This window comes from Leptonychotes weddellii, chromosome 6, assembly GCF_054177405.1.
Source record: "Leptonychotes weddellii isolate Sample4059 chromosome 6, ASM5417740v2, whole genome shotgun sequence".
Lineage (NCBI taxonomy): Eukaryota > Metazoa > Chordata > Mammalia > Carnivora > Phocidae > Leptonychotes > Leptonychotes weddellii.
Window position 1 is genome coordinate 59,402,378 of NC_138374.1, and position 18,564 is coordinate 59,420,941.

Below are 18,564 nucleotides of genomic sequence, written 5' to 3' on the forward strand. Positions count from 1 at the left end.
AGACACAAATAAATGGAAAGATCTTCTATGCTCATGGATTGAAAGACTTAAAATTGTTAAAATGTTCGTATTCCTCAAAGCAATCTGTAGGTTCAATACAATACTTATCAAAATTCCAATGGCAGGGCACCTGGGTGGCTCAGTTGTTAAGCGTCTGCTTTCAGCACAGGTCATGATCCCAGGGTCCTGGGATCAAGCCCCACATCGGGCTCTCTGCTCAGCAGGAAGCCTGCTTCTCCCTCTCCCACTCCCCCTGTTGATGTTCCCTCTCTCGCTGTGTCTTTCTCTGTCAAATAAATAAATAAAATCTTAAAAAAAAAATTCCAATGGCAATTTTACAGAAATAGAACAAATTATTCTTAAATTTGTATGGGACCAAAAAGGATCCCAAATAACCAAAGCAATCTTGATAAAGAACAAAGCTGTAGGCATCACACTTCCTAAATTCAAACTATATTTCAAAGCTACAATCATCAAAACAATATGATATTGGCACAAACACAGACACATATATCAATAGAACAGAAGAGAGAGCCCAGAAATAAACCCACACATATATGGTCCATTAATTTGTGACAAAGGAGCCAAGAATATGCAACAGGAAAAGGACAGACTCTTTAATAAATGGCATTGGAAAAATTGGGATAGCCACATGCAAAACAATGAAACCAGATCATTATCTTACATCATACACAAAAATCAACTCAAAAAGGATTAAATACTTGAATGTTAAGACCTGAAACCATAAAACTCTAAAGAAAACATAGGCGGTAAGCTTCTTGACACTGGTCTTGGCAAAGATTTTTTACATTTGACATTAAAAGTAAAGGCAACAAAAGCAAAAATAAACAAATGAGATTATATCAAACTAAAAAGTTTCTGCACGGCAAAGAAAATCCACAACAAAAAACAGAACCTACTGAATGAAAGAAAATGTTTGCAAATCATATATCTTACAAGGGGTTAATATCCAAAATATATAAAAACCCACAAAACTCAATAGCAAAAAACAATCTGATTAAAATTGAGCAGAATATCTGAATAGACATTTTTCAAAAAAAAATACAGGTAGCCAACAGACATGTGAAAAGATGCTCAACATTACTAAGCATTAGGGAAAGGCAAATCAAATATAAAAAGATATTACTTCATGCCTGTTAAATGGCTATTATCAAAAAGACAAAAAATAACAAGTGTTGGCAAGGATTTGAAGAAAAGGGAACTCTTGGGCCCTGTTGGTGGGAATGCAAATTGGTGCAATCACTATGGAAAACAGTATGGAGATTCCCCAAAAAGTTAAAAATAGAAGTACCATATGATCCAGCAATTCTACTCTGGGAATTCATCTGAAGAAACAAAAACACTAATTCAAAAAGATATTATACCTCCATGTTCACTGCAGCATTATTTATGATAGCCAAGACATGGAAACAAACTAATGGATAAACAAAATGTGGTATATTTATGGAATATCATTCAGCCATAAAAAATTGAAATCTTGCCATTGGTGGCAACATGGATGGGCACTGAGGGCATTACTCTAAGTGAAGTAAGTCAGACGGAAAAAGACAAATGACCTTACATGTAGAATCTAAAAAAACAAAAAAAACAAAAACAAAAAATGAGCTCATGGATATAGAGAACAGATTGGTGGTAGTCTGAGGCAGTGGGGTGGAGTAGGATGGGGTGGCAAAATGGGTAAAGGGGTCCAAAAAGTATAAATTTCCAGTTATAAAATGAGTAAGTCATGGAATGGAATGTTCATCATAGTGACTATAGTAAATAATACTATACTGCATATTTGAATATATCACACAATTATATACCCTCTTTCTTTATCATCAAAAACAATTTCTTAAATATATTTTTATTTAGATATAAATGACAACATTATATTAGTTTCAGGTATACAAGGTAATGATTTGATATTTGTATATATTGCAAAATGATGGCCACAGTAAGTCTGGTTAACATCCATCACCATACATAGTTATACATTGAAATTTCTCAAATTTGAATGTTGGGTGGATTCATTTATTACAGATATGCCTTGTTGTATAAAGCAAGATGTGTAAAAATAGAATGAATAAAAATTTGTTGTTAAAATTTCTGATCTGGTGCCCCTATATAAAAAAATCCTGAGTGGGTACATAAGTGCAATCAATTCTTTAGAAATTATATACACATATTACCATGCTAATATGTTATGAAAATTATAGACTATGGAAAAAATAGAAGCAAACTGATAAAATATGTAATATTTTAAAATAATTTATTTTTACTTATTATAAGAGATATATATGAATATGTGCTCTTTTTGAGAATCTTGGCTCAACATTTTATGATATAGCAATTTAAACAATGAGGTCTAAATCTGATTTAGATATCTGGTTTAAAGAGTTGTCACAGTTGGAAAACAGATCACAAAAGAATGGGTACATCAGAATGGAGAAAGCATATCAATAGGTGTCTTATGAAACACTAATATTTTTCATTTCTCAGTTCCATATACCAATTATATAAAGGTACCTCATGCACATTCAGTATACATGACAGTTTGATATACCTGATATTAATCTACATATGTAAAGATTAATCACTTATTTTTTTCTTATTTTAGCTGAGATAAAAATATTAATAGAAGTTCTATTATTTTTTTCCATGGCCTAATTGATTATATCCTGTGTGCCCACTGCGGTTCATACACAATATACCGATGGCATTTACACAACACTTTTGAAAGTTCTTGCATTATAAAAGTAAAGAATATAATTTCCCCATAAAAAGTAGTACAGTACTACACAAAAATGAAAATAAGCCATTTGCAGACCCTCAGTGACAATACAAGACAATAAAAGTCATTTTAAAAGCAATTAAAATAAATTCTGGCACCAAAATAAATTATGATACCTTATATTGTTAGTATAACACATTACTTGATGCAAATGTTTTACAAAACTACTTTTTAATGTGACAAAAACTATTCTGGGTAAAATCTTTTTACTCCTTTCTGTTTTCTTACACTACCACACTCAGCTTTCTTAAGAGTCATGTTTTACTTAAAAATAGTGCTTTTAACATTTCATAAGAGTTCTGTGTGCTCAAAGAAAAGGAAAAAAATAAAGAAATGTTGATAGAAAGCTGAATAACAAGATTGCAAACTCCTAGGTAAATGATACAAGTGCAAAATTCTAAGAGTGCTTTTGAAATTTGTCAGCACAGGGCACTTGGGTGGCTCAGTCGTTAAGTGTCTGCCTTTGGCTCAGGTCATGATCTCAGGGTCCTGGGATCGGGAAGCCTGCTTCTCCCTCTCCCACTCCCCCTGCTTGTGTTCCTGCTCTCACGGTCTCTCTCTCTGTCAAATAAATAAATAATTTAAAAAAAAAAAAGAAAAATTTGTCAGCACGATTACAATTTAGCTACACTTGAAATGGCCTGTAAATAGATGAAGCTAAAAATCTTTGAATTTCTAGTGTCTAATATATACTTCCCCTCATAAGAATTTCATAATTTAAGACACCATTATTTAAGACAATTTAGTTGGTATTACATTTCAGTGCCATTTTGCCTTTCTGTCAAATTCTTCTGCAGAAAACAATTAAGAATACTAGAGAAATGACAGAGAAACACTATGGTAGGGAAAATAATTATTCCCTGATTAATGTGTTTTGTAAGTTTAGATTTCATGTCAGGCTTTCTTAAAGGCCAGCATATCTACATTTTAAAGTGCAATGAAAATAAGTAAATAACACAAATACATTATTTGTGCTATGTAGCATCATGCATATATCCAGGGAAATAAAATAGTTAAGATTTTCATTAAAATATTAATACATTATAATGAAACCAAAAGGACTGCATATGTCAGAAAAGTAAAATTATAAACTATTAATCTATAGGCAAAAGATGAAAAAAAATTCTTGAAATGATTATGAAGTACAGTGAAGAAAAAGTTCATTGTTGATCACAGGAAGCTTTTAGAAATATTGGTGAAGATCTCAGAAATATTTATATAGAAGAAGATACACTTCTACAATATATGGTGCAGAATAAAAATTCTGGTAGAGGTGGTTAGATTGTATTTGGAATATTTATCACTATTTCAACCTTGAATTTTATTACTGTAAATTGTATTACTAGAATTTGAACAAGTAAAGCTTTTAGCAAAACAAATAGAATAAACAGCAAATTCCAGAACCACTGTTTTTCAGTCATTAGGTTTTCCCTTTTTTTTAAATCACTAAAAATAACAACCAAAAAAGCCATATCAAGCCTCACAGAAATTAATATTGGATATAGTGAACTGCACTAGAAAAGGACAATATATAAATAGGCTCAGACACTCAGCTTTGAAAAAATTATACAAAAACTGTATTTATTAAAAAGGAAGATTTGGGGCACCTGGGTGGCTCAGTCATTAAGCGTCTGCCTTCGGCTCAGGTCATGATCCCAGGGTCCTGCGATCTAGCCCCGCATGGAGCTCCCTGCTTGGTGGGAAGCCGCCTCTCCCTCTCCCACTCCCCCTGCTTGTGTTCCCTCTCTCGCTGTGTCTCTGTCAAATAAATAAATAAAATCTTTTTTTTTTAAAAAAAAGGAAGATTTATCTAAACTTAAACACCAAGAATCTGCAAAAAAAAAAAAAAAAGGCACATACACAAAAATTAAGTGTAAGAATGACTATGTCCTACTTAGGCTAGCAATTCAATAAAAACCCTAGGAAACATTAAAATTAGTGGATTCAAATCAAAAGAAAATCTTGGAAATATACATTCACTATGAAAGCCTTAGAAATACCTTTGGTGAAGATTTTAGTTTTTCTTTGAGCTCCAATGTCATTATTTTTCTGCTAATTTGAATTCCAACAGTTCGTTTATTTTATGTACTGCAGACTATGTTGCCAAAGAGGGAAAAACTAATCTACTATATTTCCACAGTAAACACAGGTTATCATACACTCAATGGGAGAAATCTATCAAGTACACGGGGCACCTGGGTAGCTCAGTTGTTAAGTGTCTTCCTTCCGCTAAGGTCATGATCCCAGGGTCCTGGGTTCGAGTCCCACGTCGAGGGGGCATCGGGCTCCCTGCTCGGCGGGAAGCCTGCTTCTCCCTCTCCTACTCCCCCTGCTTGTGTTCCTACTCTCGCTATCTCTCTCTCTGTCAAATAAAACAGAGTAGAGGGAGAGAGAGAGAAGCAGTCTCCCTGCTGAGCAGGGAACCTGACGCAGGACTCGATCCCAGAACCCTGGGATCACGACCTTAGCCAAAGGCAGATGCCCAACAGACTGAGCCACCCAAGTGCCCCAATAAATAAAATTAAAAAAAAAAGACCTATCAAGTACAGAGTTTAGGCCAACTGTATTTCTCCCATGTTAATTGCCTCATTATTTAACCACACCCTAGCCAAGTTTAATTATATCAAAAGTAATTAATTTTCAAATGTTCCTTTTAGACACCACAAATAAAAGAGCCCAGCATTCAAATTTACTTATTCTAATGAGCAGTTCAACAATTTGACATGGGTCTAAAGACTGACTAGAGGATGAAGTAAAGAAAACCTGACAAAGGAGAAACAAAAACCCAGAAAACCATCTTTATCCCCAAATTCCCTGCCTATGAGACATAGATGGACATTTCTAACAGTCTTTTGGTCATTTCCATTTAGGTATTGCACAGGCATCTGAAACCTAATTTGTCCAGGAAAGGCTTTATTTAATAGCTTGTTATCAAGGCTACTCTTTCACTTTCCCTCCAACCAACAAACTACCTTATTTACTGGTGTCAAAATACACCCAGTCTCCCAATTTGGCAAATTTAGCCATCAGCAACAGCTCCTTTCTTGTATCTCTTACTTCCAGTTTAATCACAGCCAACAGATTTTTACGTTAGCTTTTTTCTGACATTTCTGACATTACAACAAATATGTTAAATTACTAAACTGTTACCAAAAAACTGAAATAAAACATTGGTACATGCCTGAATATAAGAGAATAAATATTATCCATCACATATAGTTAATTAATTCAAATGCTGAATTATGTAAAATCTTTCTAATTTAAGTGGATGAGAATATGAATGTGGCAGATTTCTCCACTTACTTTTGTAGTAGTTTTTCAAACAGATAAATTTAAGAATGATAAAACAATACACAGTGGAGAAGAAACTTTTAATGTCTAAGTCAGTTTTTTAACTCATCATCAACAATTGTCAGAAATATTGAAAAAAAAGAAAGAAAAAAAAATATTGGGACAGCTATCTTAAGGAAAGTAGAAAAAATTTTTTAAATTTCAGGAGTGGTAGCTCCTATAAAAGCTATTGCCAGCTTCATTAAGTAGTAATTGTTTACTAATAAGAACTGGATATTAAGATATTTCAAAATAGTTTATTTTTTTATTTAAAGATTTTATTTATTTATTTGACAGAGAGACAGCAAGAGAGGGAACACAAGCAGGGGGAGTGGGAGAGGGAGAAGCAGGCTTCCTGCTGAGCAAGGAGTCAGATATGGGACTCGATCCCAGGATCCCGGGATCATGACCTGAGCTGAAGGCAGACACTTAACCATCTGAGCCACACAGGCGCCCCTCAAAATAGTTTTAAGTAATCATATATAAACCATCATTTAAGTTGAAGGGTTTTTTTTTTTTACTGAGCTAATTATAATACTATGAATAGAAAATTTCAAAATTCATTTTTCATATGAAACTTAGTCAGCTATCCTGAAAAAAGATATAAATGCTTCAAAAGAAACAAGAAATACTTTATTTATTAATTTAAAAACACTTTTTTTTTTAAAAGATTTTATTTATTTATTTGACAGAGAGAGACAGCGAGAGAGGGAACACAAGCAGGGGGAGTGGGAGAGGGAGAAGCAGGCTTCCCGCTGAGCAGGGAGCCTGACACGGGGCTCGATCCCAGCACCCCGGGATCATGACCTGAGCCAAAGGCAGCCGCTTAACCGACTTGAGCCACCCAGGCGCCCCTAAAAACACTTTGATAAAGATTTAAAATAGGAATACCATACAGTCCAGTAATTCCACTACTGGGTATTTACCCAAAGAAAGCAAAAGCATTATCTCAAAGATATATGCACACCTATGTTTATTGTAGCATTATTTATAATAGCCAAGATATGGAAGCAACCTAAGTGTCAATCAATAGATGAATGGGCAAAGAAGATGTGATATATACATATGAATATTACTCAGCCATAAAAAAGAATGAGATCTTGCCATTTGCTACACCATGGATGGACCTAGAGGATATAATGCTCAATGAAATAAATCAGAGAAAGGCAAATACTATATGATTTTACTTATATGTGGAATTTAAAAAACAAAACAAATGAATAAACAAAGAAAAAGCAGAAACAGAACCATAAATACAGAGAACTGATGGTTGACAGGGAAAGAGGGTGTAGGAATGGGCAAAATGCATGAGGGGAGTGGGAGGTACAAGCTTCCAGTTATGGAATGAGTAAGTCATGGGGATGAAAGTTACAGCAAAGAGTATATAGTCAATGGGATTGTAATAGCATTGCATGGTGACAGATGGTAGGTACATTTGTGGTGAGTATAGCATAAAGTATAGAGTTTTGGAATCACTATGTTGTTCACCTGAAACTACTGTAACATTGTATATCAACAATACTTCAATAAAAAAGGAAAAAAAACCTTTGATAAACATCTTTCAAATATAATGAGCAAATGAATTTGATTATTTAGCTCTTTAATAAGCTGAAGAAACTCAATTTGATAATACAGTCACAATATTACCAAGCTTATAAATGCATATAAATTGTCAGTAATGAAACTGATCCTTACAGTTAAGATTAATCATGCAAGTAAAATAAATTTAACTGCTCTGAAATTTTAAGAGATCAGCACACAAAGGTATGAGCTTTAAAAAAAAAAAGGTACCAAAATACCTCAGAATATTACAAGATACATTATTTTCTCACTGAACAGTGAAAAAATGAACTGACTGATGAACAGAGTCCATCACCTGCCTCCAAAAGGAACACTTACTCTTTGATTCAACTTGAAAAAAAATCTTACTATTTCTACTTAAGTCTGAATCAGTTAATTTGAAGAGTATCCTGACAAAGAAAAATGAGCTTAAAAACTTTAGCAATTGTCACTACTTATTTGAATTTAAAATTCTGTGAACCAGAATTTCCTAGGCATAATGCAATAAAAATAAAATACAGAAATAAAGTGGATGTTGAGGCTGATATAAAATAGCAACTTCCAAGTATAACTGCTAATTTTAATTTCTCACTATACTCATTGACTGAATTTATTGAAAAATGCTGTTAAGTTTGAAATTACAGGATAGATGTACACTAATTAAAAGTTATTTTTACTTGTTAGAGTTCTGCAAAATGTTAAAAAAAAGGGTTCTCTAAAAATTAGAAAATTTGAAATCTACTAAAAAGATTTCAAACGAGATAAGTCCAAACTCCTATCATGGCATAAGCTAGTTAGCCCTAACTAGTTTTCAGTTTACTTTCCTACAAGGAATACTTTTTTTTCCCAATAATACTAAATGCCATGTATTGCTAGAACATGCGTGATTTTATGCCTTTATATATGCTCTTATCTCAACCAGAAATGCCTTTATCCCACTTCTCCTGGCAAGTTTTTATTTTTCTTTCAATATACAGAAAAAAATGGGATGCCTGGGTGGCTCAGTTGGTTAAGCGTCTGCTTTCGGCTCAGGTCATGATCCCAGGGTCCTGGGATCGAGCCCCACGTTGGGCTCCCTGCTCCGCAGGGAGCCTACTTCTCCCTCTGCCTCTGCCTCTCTCTTTCTCTCTCTGTCTCTCATGAATAAATAAATAAAATCTTTAAAAAAAAAAAAAGTTTTGGGGCGCCTAGGTGGCTCAGTTGGTTAAGCAACTGCCTTCGGCTCAGGTCATGATCCTGGAGTCCCGGGATCGAGTCCCGCATCGGGCTCCCTGCTCGGCAGGGAGCCTGCTTCTCCCTCTGACCCTCCCCCCTCTCATGTGCTCTCTGTCTCTCTCATTCTCTCTGTCTCAAATAAATAAACAAAATCTTAAAAAAAAAAAAAAATATACAGAAAAAAATGTTGCTTCCTCTGTAAAGCCATCTTGAGAGACTCAAGACAGAATTAACTACTTTCTTTTCTACATTCTATTATATTATTACATGTTATTATACTTATCTATTGAAATTTATTGTCTCCCTAAATGCCAGCAAATCCTTTAAATGCAATGATCCAAGTTACATTCATTCTTGGATTTTTTTTTTCCTGTTCTTAACACAGACCCTAAAGTTGGAATACATCCATAAATAAATAGAAAAAATTACATGCAAGTAAAAGAACAAAAGGAAACAATCAAACTGATTAAGTTTAGTACCAAAAAATTAATCATTGAACAAGAATAGAATGGCACTATCTTCCAGCCATTATACTCAAAGTGTGATCTGCAAACTATTTACCAGGCTCTGATGAGATAAATATAAAAATTAGAATTAAGAATCTGGAAACTTTTATAGGAATTTGACAGAGATTTTCATGTTTGTTGAATCTTTTAGGATCTTTTAAATTTCATTTTCTAAGAATTCATTTTATTATATTTTTGTGAAGTATCAGCCAGTGATAGATTAAAATACTTGAAAAAAGCAAAATACGGATAGATTGAGAAGCCCTACATTAGACTGTGGAAGACAGAAAGATGAATAAGACCTTTACTCTTAAAAAAAAAAAAAAAAAAAACAACCTTGACTCTTTTTCAATGAGGATTTGGTTTACAAGGAAAAATATGATATATACATAAATTGTTGTAGTATGTATCATAACTATCCATATTTCTCAAAGTTCACATCATCATCTTTGACACTTTAAAACCTTTCTATTGATAGAATTATAACTGTGCCTGGAAATACTAATGCATAACTAGTATTTCTTTCTAAAGTTACTTATATGAAGACTAGATTTTAAGTTAAAATCAGGGCTTGTTTCTTTCACTGCCTATCAGACCCAAAGGCATCTTTGACTGCCTCCATACAGAGCTAGGTAGCTTTCTACAGCTCTCTACCTGACCTGCAGTATCTCAAAACCCCAGTAGTATATAAAAACAGAGTGATTATACAATTTTTGTCAGAAACTCTTCCTCAGTATTTTCAAGATTAATTTATTAATCTTTACTAATAAAGATTAATTTATTTTCTCAATCCTCTATGCTAGGAGTTGGCAAACGTTTCCTGGAAAAGACCAGATAATAAATATTTTAAGGTTTGTAAGCTATATGATCTACTGTCACAGCTACTCAGCCTTTGTAGCAAGAAAGCAGCTACAGACAATATATAAACAGATGGGCATGGTTTGGTTCCAGTAAAATTTTACTTAGAAAAACTGGCAGTAGGTTTTCAGTTTGGCCCAAGGACTATAACTTGCTGATGTCTCTTCTCTATCATAGGTATAACTTTAAAATCAATCATTAACATCATTTAGTAATATTAAAAAACTGCCATTCTTGTTTGCATTTATCAACTTTTAAAATTGTAAAGACTGACAGATTCACCAACATTCAAGTTTATAAAACAAAACACTATTTTTCAAGAAAATCAAAGTAAGTATATTGAAAAAATTTTTGTGCTTTGTCTTTAATGGCATATGTCTAGGGAAGCTATAAGCTTTTCATACTATTATTAGATAGCAACACTCCCACAGGCTATGGAAAACAAAAAGACAGATTTATTTACATTAGTTGCCATAGCCACTACAACAAACATCATATAAACAAAAATATCCACAGAAAAGTCCTTTTAAAATGAATTACAAACTTGGTGCAAATAGTTACAATATCACAAACAAAACTAACTACAATACTATTCAGAGTTATGATACTTTTTGTTTAACCCACATCTATGGAGTAACTTCAAAATCCTGATATCTTGTCTACCTTTTTTTAACAAACCTGGAATGTAGATTTATTTCATCTTTAGGGTTCAAAGTTGGCCTTCTCCAGCATGTAATCACTCCTTTCCTTTAAGGGGTGAGATACAAAGCTGATCAGAAGTCACTCTAAAACTGAAGTCAAACCCTAATTTCCTCTTAAGTTCTAGTATCCCCTGTGGAATATATCGTTCTATGAACAATGCTCTTTATCATTCTAGAACTCTTTTCTCCAGAACATAAGAGGCATTGTTAAATGTTTCAGTTTCCAAGGAAGTCTCTTACTGTTAGTTTCCAAATATCTTAATATAAATGTTCTTTTTACTTTACTTCTGATTTCCCAGACTTAAAATCCTAAAATTACTCCTTATCACTTTTCATATTGCTTGAAAATTCAATCACAAAGTTTGTAATTATTTTTGGATTTCTTTTACACCTTTGCCACTCACTATCTTTCCACAAACAGAACATGCTGATACTGCCTACCTATTTTTTCCTGTTGACAACTCTTCAGTGTTTCTATACGTTTCTACGAGAAGTCTTCCACAAATACTGATTTTACTTCTCAAATGTATGTGTATAAAATACAGCCTGCTTAAAAAGACAATTTAACCACTGTGTAATAATAATAAAATATGTTAAAAGATATTAAAGAATAAGGCAAATGCTTTAAGATAGTAAAAACACAATTTAAATAACAGTAAAAAGATTCTTACAGAGAAATTTAAGAGAAGTGGAAAATAAACCCAAGAAAGAGGCAAATGCTGTAAGGAAAAACTAAAATGCAATTACTAAGGGCAGACAAGGAAAATCAGAAACTAGAAGGATTATACTTACTGCAGAAATTGATACAGCTGCTGTTATTTCTGAAGTCCAAGATAATATATAAAAATAATCAGTGAACTATATTCACATAAAGTTAAGGAAAGATCAAGGTTGGGCCTAAATGAGGGGGTATATCAGCAGTGAGAAACCAAGTAACTTAGAAGTTGTCTACTGCTCTATAGAGTGAATTTCTGACTGGCTTACCTTGGCAATAAAGCAAGTTGCCAGTGTTACTACTTATAACATATCAGTTATTCTACCACTGGAGGGAGTCTGGTCACATATCCTTTGATGTGACTTTTACTCTAATAACTTCATCTTCTCTGGGAATGAATTAGAACCCCTACCAAGAATATGAATTGGTTTAACATAATCTGATGACTTTAAAGCGTTTTGTTTGTTTCTTTTAGTTTGTCTTTTATTTTTGTTGTGTTCCATACTGAGTAAAAATTTACAGCATCTCTATAGTCATATCTGGGTCAAAAAAATGAATCCAGAGGTTACATGTGCTGGTACATATCTACCTTAGAATAAAAAATCATGAAGAGAAAAATGTTAAATCAAGAACAGAAGGTTCTGATACAAATACCTACCCAAAGCAATTATCAAGGTCACAATGAAGGCACATGAAATGCCGCAAACAGCAGGTCTGAAGTAGAAGCTGAAAAGAGCTTTTAGGATTAAGGCTGACAAAGATATCATTGATGGGATAGATAAATATAAGCAAAAGATAGAGTACTGTAACTGTGGTTTAAAGTTAACTATTTTTTTAATTGAGAATTTACAGTTTCCATTGTCTACTCATGAAGTTGAAGTGACATAAGAAGGATTTACTAAGTGAACAAAACACAACTGAAATGAAAAACAAAGATCTAAACATTGGACAAAAAAAAAAGAAAGAAAAAACAATAGCTGAACTCAAGAAGGTATGCGGAGAATAATAGTCCATTTACAATAATAATTATTCTCTATTTTGTGTCAAGAATTTAAGAAATGATAGAAAATACTTCATGTAATTATTTTAAAAATCCTACAGGATTGACATTATTATACCCATTTTACATGAGAAAGCTTAAAGCTAAAAACAGGTTAAGTAATTTGCCTAATGTAATATATCTATCAAGAGCCAATATTCTGTCAGAGGTCTGTCTGATTCTAAAATGCTATTGCCACTATGGCATATGAATGTCAGTGAGACAGAGCAATGACTACCTTGTGTTCTTGTACTATTAAAGGTAACAGTACTATTCCTAGATGTCTGCTTCAGAAAATGTCATTAAGGATTATCTAGTACAGCACTGTGCTAACTAGTAAGCATTTTTGTGTTATATTTCCAAAGTTAAAATTTGTTTAATTCACATATCAATAAGCATAAAAAAGTCACAACTGATTTATAATTTAAGTAGCTATGATAAAGTCAAAACTAAAAGGAATTTATCTTTTTTAAATATGTAAAAAGGAGAAAACCTTTTTTTCTTTTCCTTCATAAAACTATTGTTAGACACAAAGACATGGAAATCTGTCAGGTTCTCTCTGCAATTTCCTTAAAATGTATTCCCTTGCTGAGTAGCATCATAAACTCCATAAGCCGTATCTAGGCAGTCATAAAATAATCATGGAAATAATACTTGTTAAACGTAGGAAGCCTTGGGGGTGGATTTAAGTGCCATACAACAAATTAATTTTGTATTTTCTCCCTTGCTATTATAACAAGAGTGCAGGGAGCTTGAATGCATGTAAAACACCATATACATAAATAAATCTTTCCCTTTCAGAAGGAAAGAAAGCTTTGAGATATCTATCTATCCATCTATCTATCTATTTATCTGTCTATGCATGATTTTAAGAAAAATGAAGAGAAGTAGAAGTAATGTAGAATTATGTGTGTGGGGTTCGGTGCTGTTCTGTCTTGTCACAGGTCAATTAGGGTCTGAAGTATCTATGTGAAGAAACAAACAGGAAATGGGTCCCCATATTATCAATGCCTCCCGATGAGCAATTAATGTTTTTTTTATCCTTCAACTTCCTTAGAAAATCTACAATTAAAGTAGATCATATGTGCAACTTGAGGATACTTCAACACAGCAGAGATAGAGGAACAGAAACACTCTTCTACTTGAAACAGAGATTACAGAAAGTACTAGATCTACAGCACATATTCAGAGGTTTCCTAATAGAAGTCCATCAGAATCCTCATTTTGAACTACAAGTAACATGTAGGCAGAGACCATATATTAGCAACTAAAGCACACATGCCTAGGATAAAAGTATACATGAAATAATGTGTGTGGAGAAGAATCCTCTTGCTTAATTAAAAAGTCCAATTATATGACTGCTTGGATTCTATTCCAAATTCTTCCAACTGTTAAATACTTGGAGAAACTATGAAAAAAAGGAAACATTGTGAATTATTGCTAATTATGTATATGGATTAATTTATAAGAAAATAGCAAGTGAAAGAAAAAATATACAAGAGCCAAGGAAACATAAGAAAGACATACAGTTTACCAGCAGGTATAACTTAGTTGATAAAATATATAAAACATTATAAAATTAAAAACATCTATAAGTGGAGAAAGTAAAATGAAACATATATTTAACAATAATATTATATTTTCTCCTATTCTATTTTATCTACTTCCAAGAAGTTTGTGCTCATTTTTTTCCAACACCAGATTAATAGTAGAATAGAGAAAAGTAAAGAGAAAACAAAATAAATGTATTTCTATGATCATAAAATTATTAAAATTTATCATTTTATGTACTCAAGCATATAACAGATCTTCTGCCACATCCTAATCTTTCTATTATATATTTACAGAAGTAAAATAATAAGACCTGAGAGGAAATGAAGGGAGTAAATAATATCTAGTTGAATATTTCTCACTATAAGATTATGATAAATAAGTTCTGCTTGACAAACTTAAAGTAACATTTTAAAATTGTTCTGCCAAAAATAAACATATACTTTGGAATTGACATGTAGAGTCACAAAATAAAAAGTTAAACATTTAATAACATCTCTACACAAGCTATTCCTAATTTTTACATATTTTAATAGAAGAGTTAGCTCTTTGTATTTGTTGATATATTTTATAAAATGAAACCCTATTAATCTATGTTGAATCATTAGAAGTCTTCAAATAAGTAATTTTCATAGATACTGCTAAGTGCCAGCACCCCCCTATTAAATGTTACATAGTTTTTTCATTTTGCAGGATTCATAATGTAAACTGAAACAACTAAAAAATATTACCAAAAATAAAATAGCTACTACTCTACAAGAAGAGACCACATAAATGCAGCACTAGTTTTGTTAATTCTATAAGCTTCATAAAAAAGAAAAACAACTTTATTTTCCCTAATATCTTTGAAAATGTGGTAAATGCAATTTTAAGTATTAAGATTACGGGGTTCTGAGGAGTAACTATGAATTGCCTATTTCCAATAACTACAGTAATAAGCTTTAGATAAATCACTGAAGTAAATGAAGGTGAAATCTACTTTTACTAGATTCTTGGTTTTCTGTCAAACCATCTAGGAAAATCCAAACATTTACAATGGTAACACCAGAAAAAGTATACATACAGAAAAAGTATACTATACCATTTCCTACGTGGTATATTAAAAATAATCTCTATAGTCTAATAATGCAAGTTTATATATGGAATGCCAAAATGATTACTTTTTTTTTTAGATGCCATAAATATGTGCACTTATTACTATGGTGACCTAAGGATAAAGGAATTATAAACAGCTTTTGCAAGAGTATTTATTTATCAATACTATACCTTTTCCAGAAATTATTTAAAGTGGTTTTGGCTTCAAAGGTCAATTATTCTGTGTCCTAAATTTATTAATAAACAGAAATTCAGTGTTCAGTTGGCCTAAACTATACTGTAGAGCAACGCCTAACCAAGTTATCTAAATGACTTTAGAAACAAGACCTCTGCTCTCTATTTGGATAACATACTGATAAATTTCATGGCCTTATTGTGAGCACACTAGTATTCCTACATAACCCTGGCTAAAAAAATATATTTAAATTATCGTCTCCATATACTGTTAATCACTGATTCCATTTATAGCCAAAAGTGTTCAGGGTCATCTTGACAACATGTAAATGGTTTTTCCTTTGTCAGATGTTCGATTTTACAATTATTTGGCCAATCAACTACTAATCAGATGACTCTTTTACAAATGAAGTTTTATTCCACATCACTGAAATAGCACTGACTCTTCAACTACTCCAAATAACACAGAAGCACTACAAGCTAGCCACCCATATTGCACACAGTACTCGCTTATCTCTTTAACGCTCAAACCTGTGTTCAATCACTTCCTTCTTTAGGAGACTGCCAACTTTAACAATAGAATAAGCTATATAATATCAAGACACAATGGTGAGTACTCGCCACATATACTGTACCACAGCAGATATATTAGGCCACTTCTTTACAGATTTTTGACAGTTTCTGAATCACAGCCCCAAACCACGAAGCTTGTGGCTATCCATGGTGCTGAAACGCACCCCCCCCCCCCGCGCGCCCCTTCACTGAAAAAACCGCCATCCCAATCCCTATTTAAGAGCATAAAAAGATTAATGAATTTGGGGGGTCTGAAGAGGGGAGGTTTAAAAAAGGAAATGATAGTTTCTGGGCTGAGAATGCTAACTAGCGTGAGCCGTGGAAAGAAGGGGTACTAAAAACACCCAGACGGCATTTCCCCTTCGGTTCCGGTAGACCCTGGAAACCCGGACTGCGGCACCATCGGAAACACCTCGTCCCGGGCAGGAGCGGCGGGCGGGAACGGCGCCCTCGCCCGGGCAGCTCCTCCGCGCGGGGCCAGGCGGGCGAGGACGCCGAGGGGCGCCGCTGCCGGAGACTAACGCGACTTTCCGCGCCAACGAGCGAGCCCTGGGGTCCTTTTGTTTCTAGCGTCTGAGGGGAGGGCGGATGAGCGGAGAGGAGCCCCACCTGTATTTATTTGTATGGGGGGACAACAAAAGACCCTGATGCCCGGGTGAGCAGGGTCGGCCGAGTTGGGGCGGCCGCGGCGCCTGGCCACAGGCTCGGCCCCTTTCCTCACAGCCCCCGTCGCTCTTACCGTCCCGGTCGCACAGCTGAATGGCCTCCAGGCTGAGGTTTTTGATCACCTCCTCACAGGGGCTGGTGGGGCTGTTGAGGGTATGATCCAGGCGCGGCACCTCCATTTATCCAACTCCCTTCTCAAGCCCGCCTGCTTCGTATCCAGGCTCTCTCGGTGGACGGGGTGGGAGAGAAGGGCGGGAAAGGGTAGGGAGTGGCGGAAGGAGGGGAAAGAGGCCTGGGACGCGGCTCCGAGGGGCCGAGGCTGAGCCGCCGGGCTAGAGAGCCGGCCGTGACAGGAGCTCCGGGGAGTGTGAGGCTCGGAGAGACGGAGAGGGACCCGACGCGAGAGCGGGAGGTGCGCGCTCCCGGCGGGGAGGGGACGCGTCGCGCGGGGATCGTGAGGGAGAAGGCGCGGCGCGCGCACGCGCGCGAGAGGACGCGCCCACCTGCTGGCGCGCGGCGCTCCTCCTTCCCCGCCCTTCCACGCGCACGCGCCCCCTGCTGCCCTGGCGCCTCAGCCCCCGCTACCCCCGCGCGGAGTGTCGGACGGCATGAGCGCCCGGAAGCGGCGGGCGGCTGGGCGTATGGCGCGCTGGCCTCTCCTTCTCTTCTGGTGAGGGTGGTTTGGCGTCCTTTCCCTCGTCATAGGGTCAGTGGGACTCAGGTTGGCACTGGGGAGTCTGCACGGGGAGATGAGAAGAAGCAGATTGGTTTTTATGAAGGACTGGAAAAATATGGGTCCAGATCCTTTGTATCCTTGTTTCGGAGCCCCCCAGGCTGCCTTCCCCCTTAAGGTCTCGAGCTACTCCCCTCCAGGCCCCTGCTTGCTCAGCCAGGCATTCCTCGGAAACAGCTGCGTCTCTGTGAGAGAGGAGTGGATTAACTGAGAAGTGGAAGGTTTTACGGACAGAATTTTGGTCAACCTGAAGGAGGGGCAAACATGGGAATTCAGAACTGCCAGAAAGGTGAGGGAATGAGGAGATGCCAGTCAGCCTGCTGGAAAAGCAGCGCGTGTGCTTCGGGGCTGACAGCCACTAATCTTTCAGCCTTCGCAGTCTAGCTTGCTTGCTTGCTTGCTTGCTTGCTTCATTCATTCATTCATTCATTCATTCATTCAACAAATAAGTATGAAATGTTTATTCCGTGCGGGGCATTGTTCTAGGCTCCAGTAAAAGGCGGAAAAAAAAAAAAAAAACAGTACCTGACCTCATGGATATGGAAACATCCTTTTCTAATGGAAAATCTTCCTCAACTTACCTTAAATTTGTCTGCCCATTCTTTTTAATGGCATTTAGTATTGTGCAATGCAAAATTCTGCAATAAAAATGTTTTTAAAATAAAGTAGGTATAGGTCACAGCCTATTGACCTCTCTTGCCATTTGCTTCTTTGGAATAGTTTTTAGTCATGTTGCTATCTTAGAATCAAAATAGTGCCTGCCCCACTCTCTTCTTTTTTTAGTGTATATGCTTGTTGGAAATTAAAGTTCCTTTTTATGTATTTTCCAATTTCAAACATAAATGTTATCCAATGAAGTAACAATTTACATAGAGATTGCTCTATGCTACCATTTCCAGTCATATCCTTCTAGCCATAACATGACTAAATCTAGTTAATTGAAGCCTCATAAAACAGAAGGACCAGCTTAAGGTAAAATAAGCCTGTGAGAAAACTTGGCACAACTGCAAGTTGATAAAAATTAGTGAAAGATCATTGGGTATCTTAAAGTGAA

The 18,564-nt window shown here is 35.4% G+C and overlaps 1 protein-coding gene across 1 annotated transcript in view; it reads right to left on the reverse strand.

Moving 5' to 3' along the window:
- Positions 1-17,239, reverse strand: part of PHYHIPL (phytanoyl-CoA 2-hydroxylase interacting protein like) — a 67,666-nt gene extending 50,427 nt beyond the window's left edge. Inside the window, exon 1 of the mRNA XM_081823105.1 lies at positions 16,683-17,239. Coding sequence (XP_081679231.1) covers positions 16,683-16,956 — 274 coding nt within the window. The 5' untranslated portion in view covers positions 16,957-17,239. The remainder of the gene's footprint in view (positions 1-16,682) is intronic.
- Between the last annotated feature and the right edge of the window lie 1,325 nt (positions 17,240-18,564).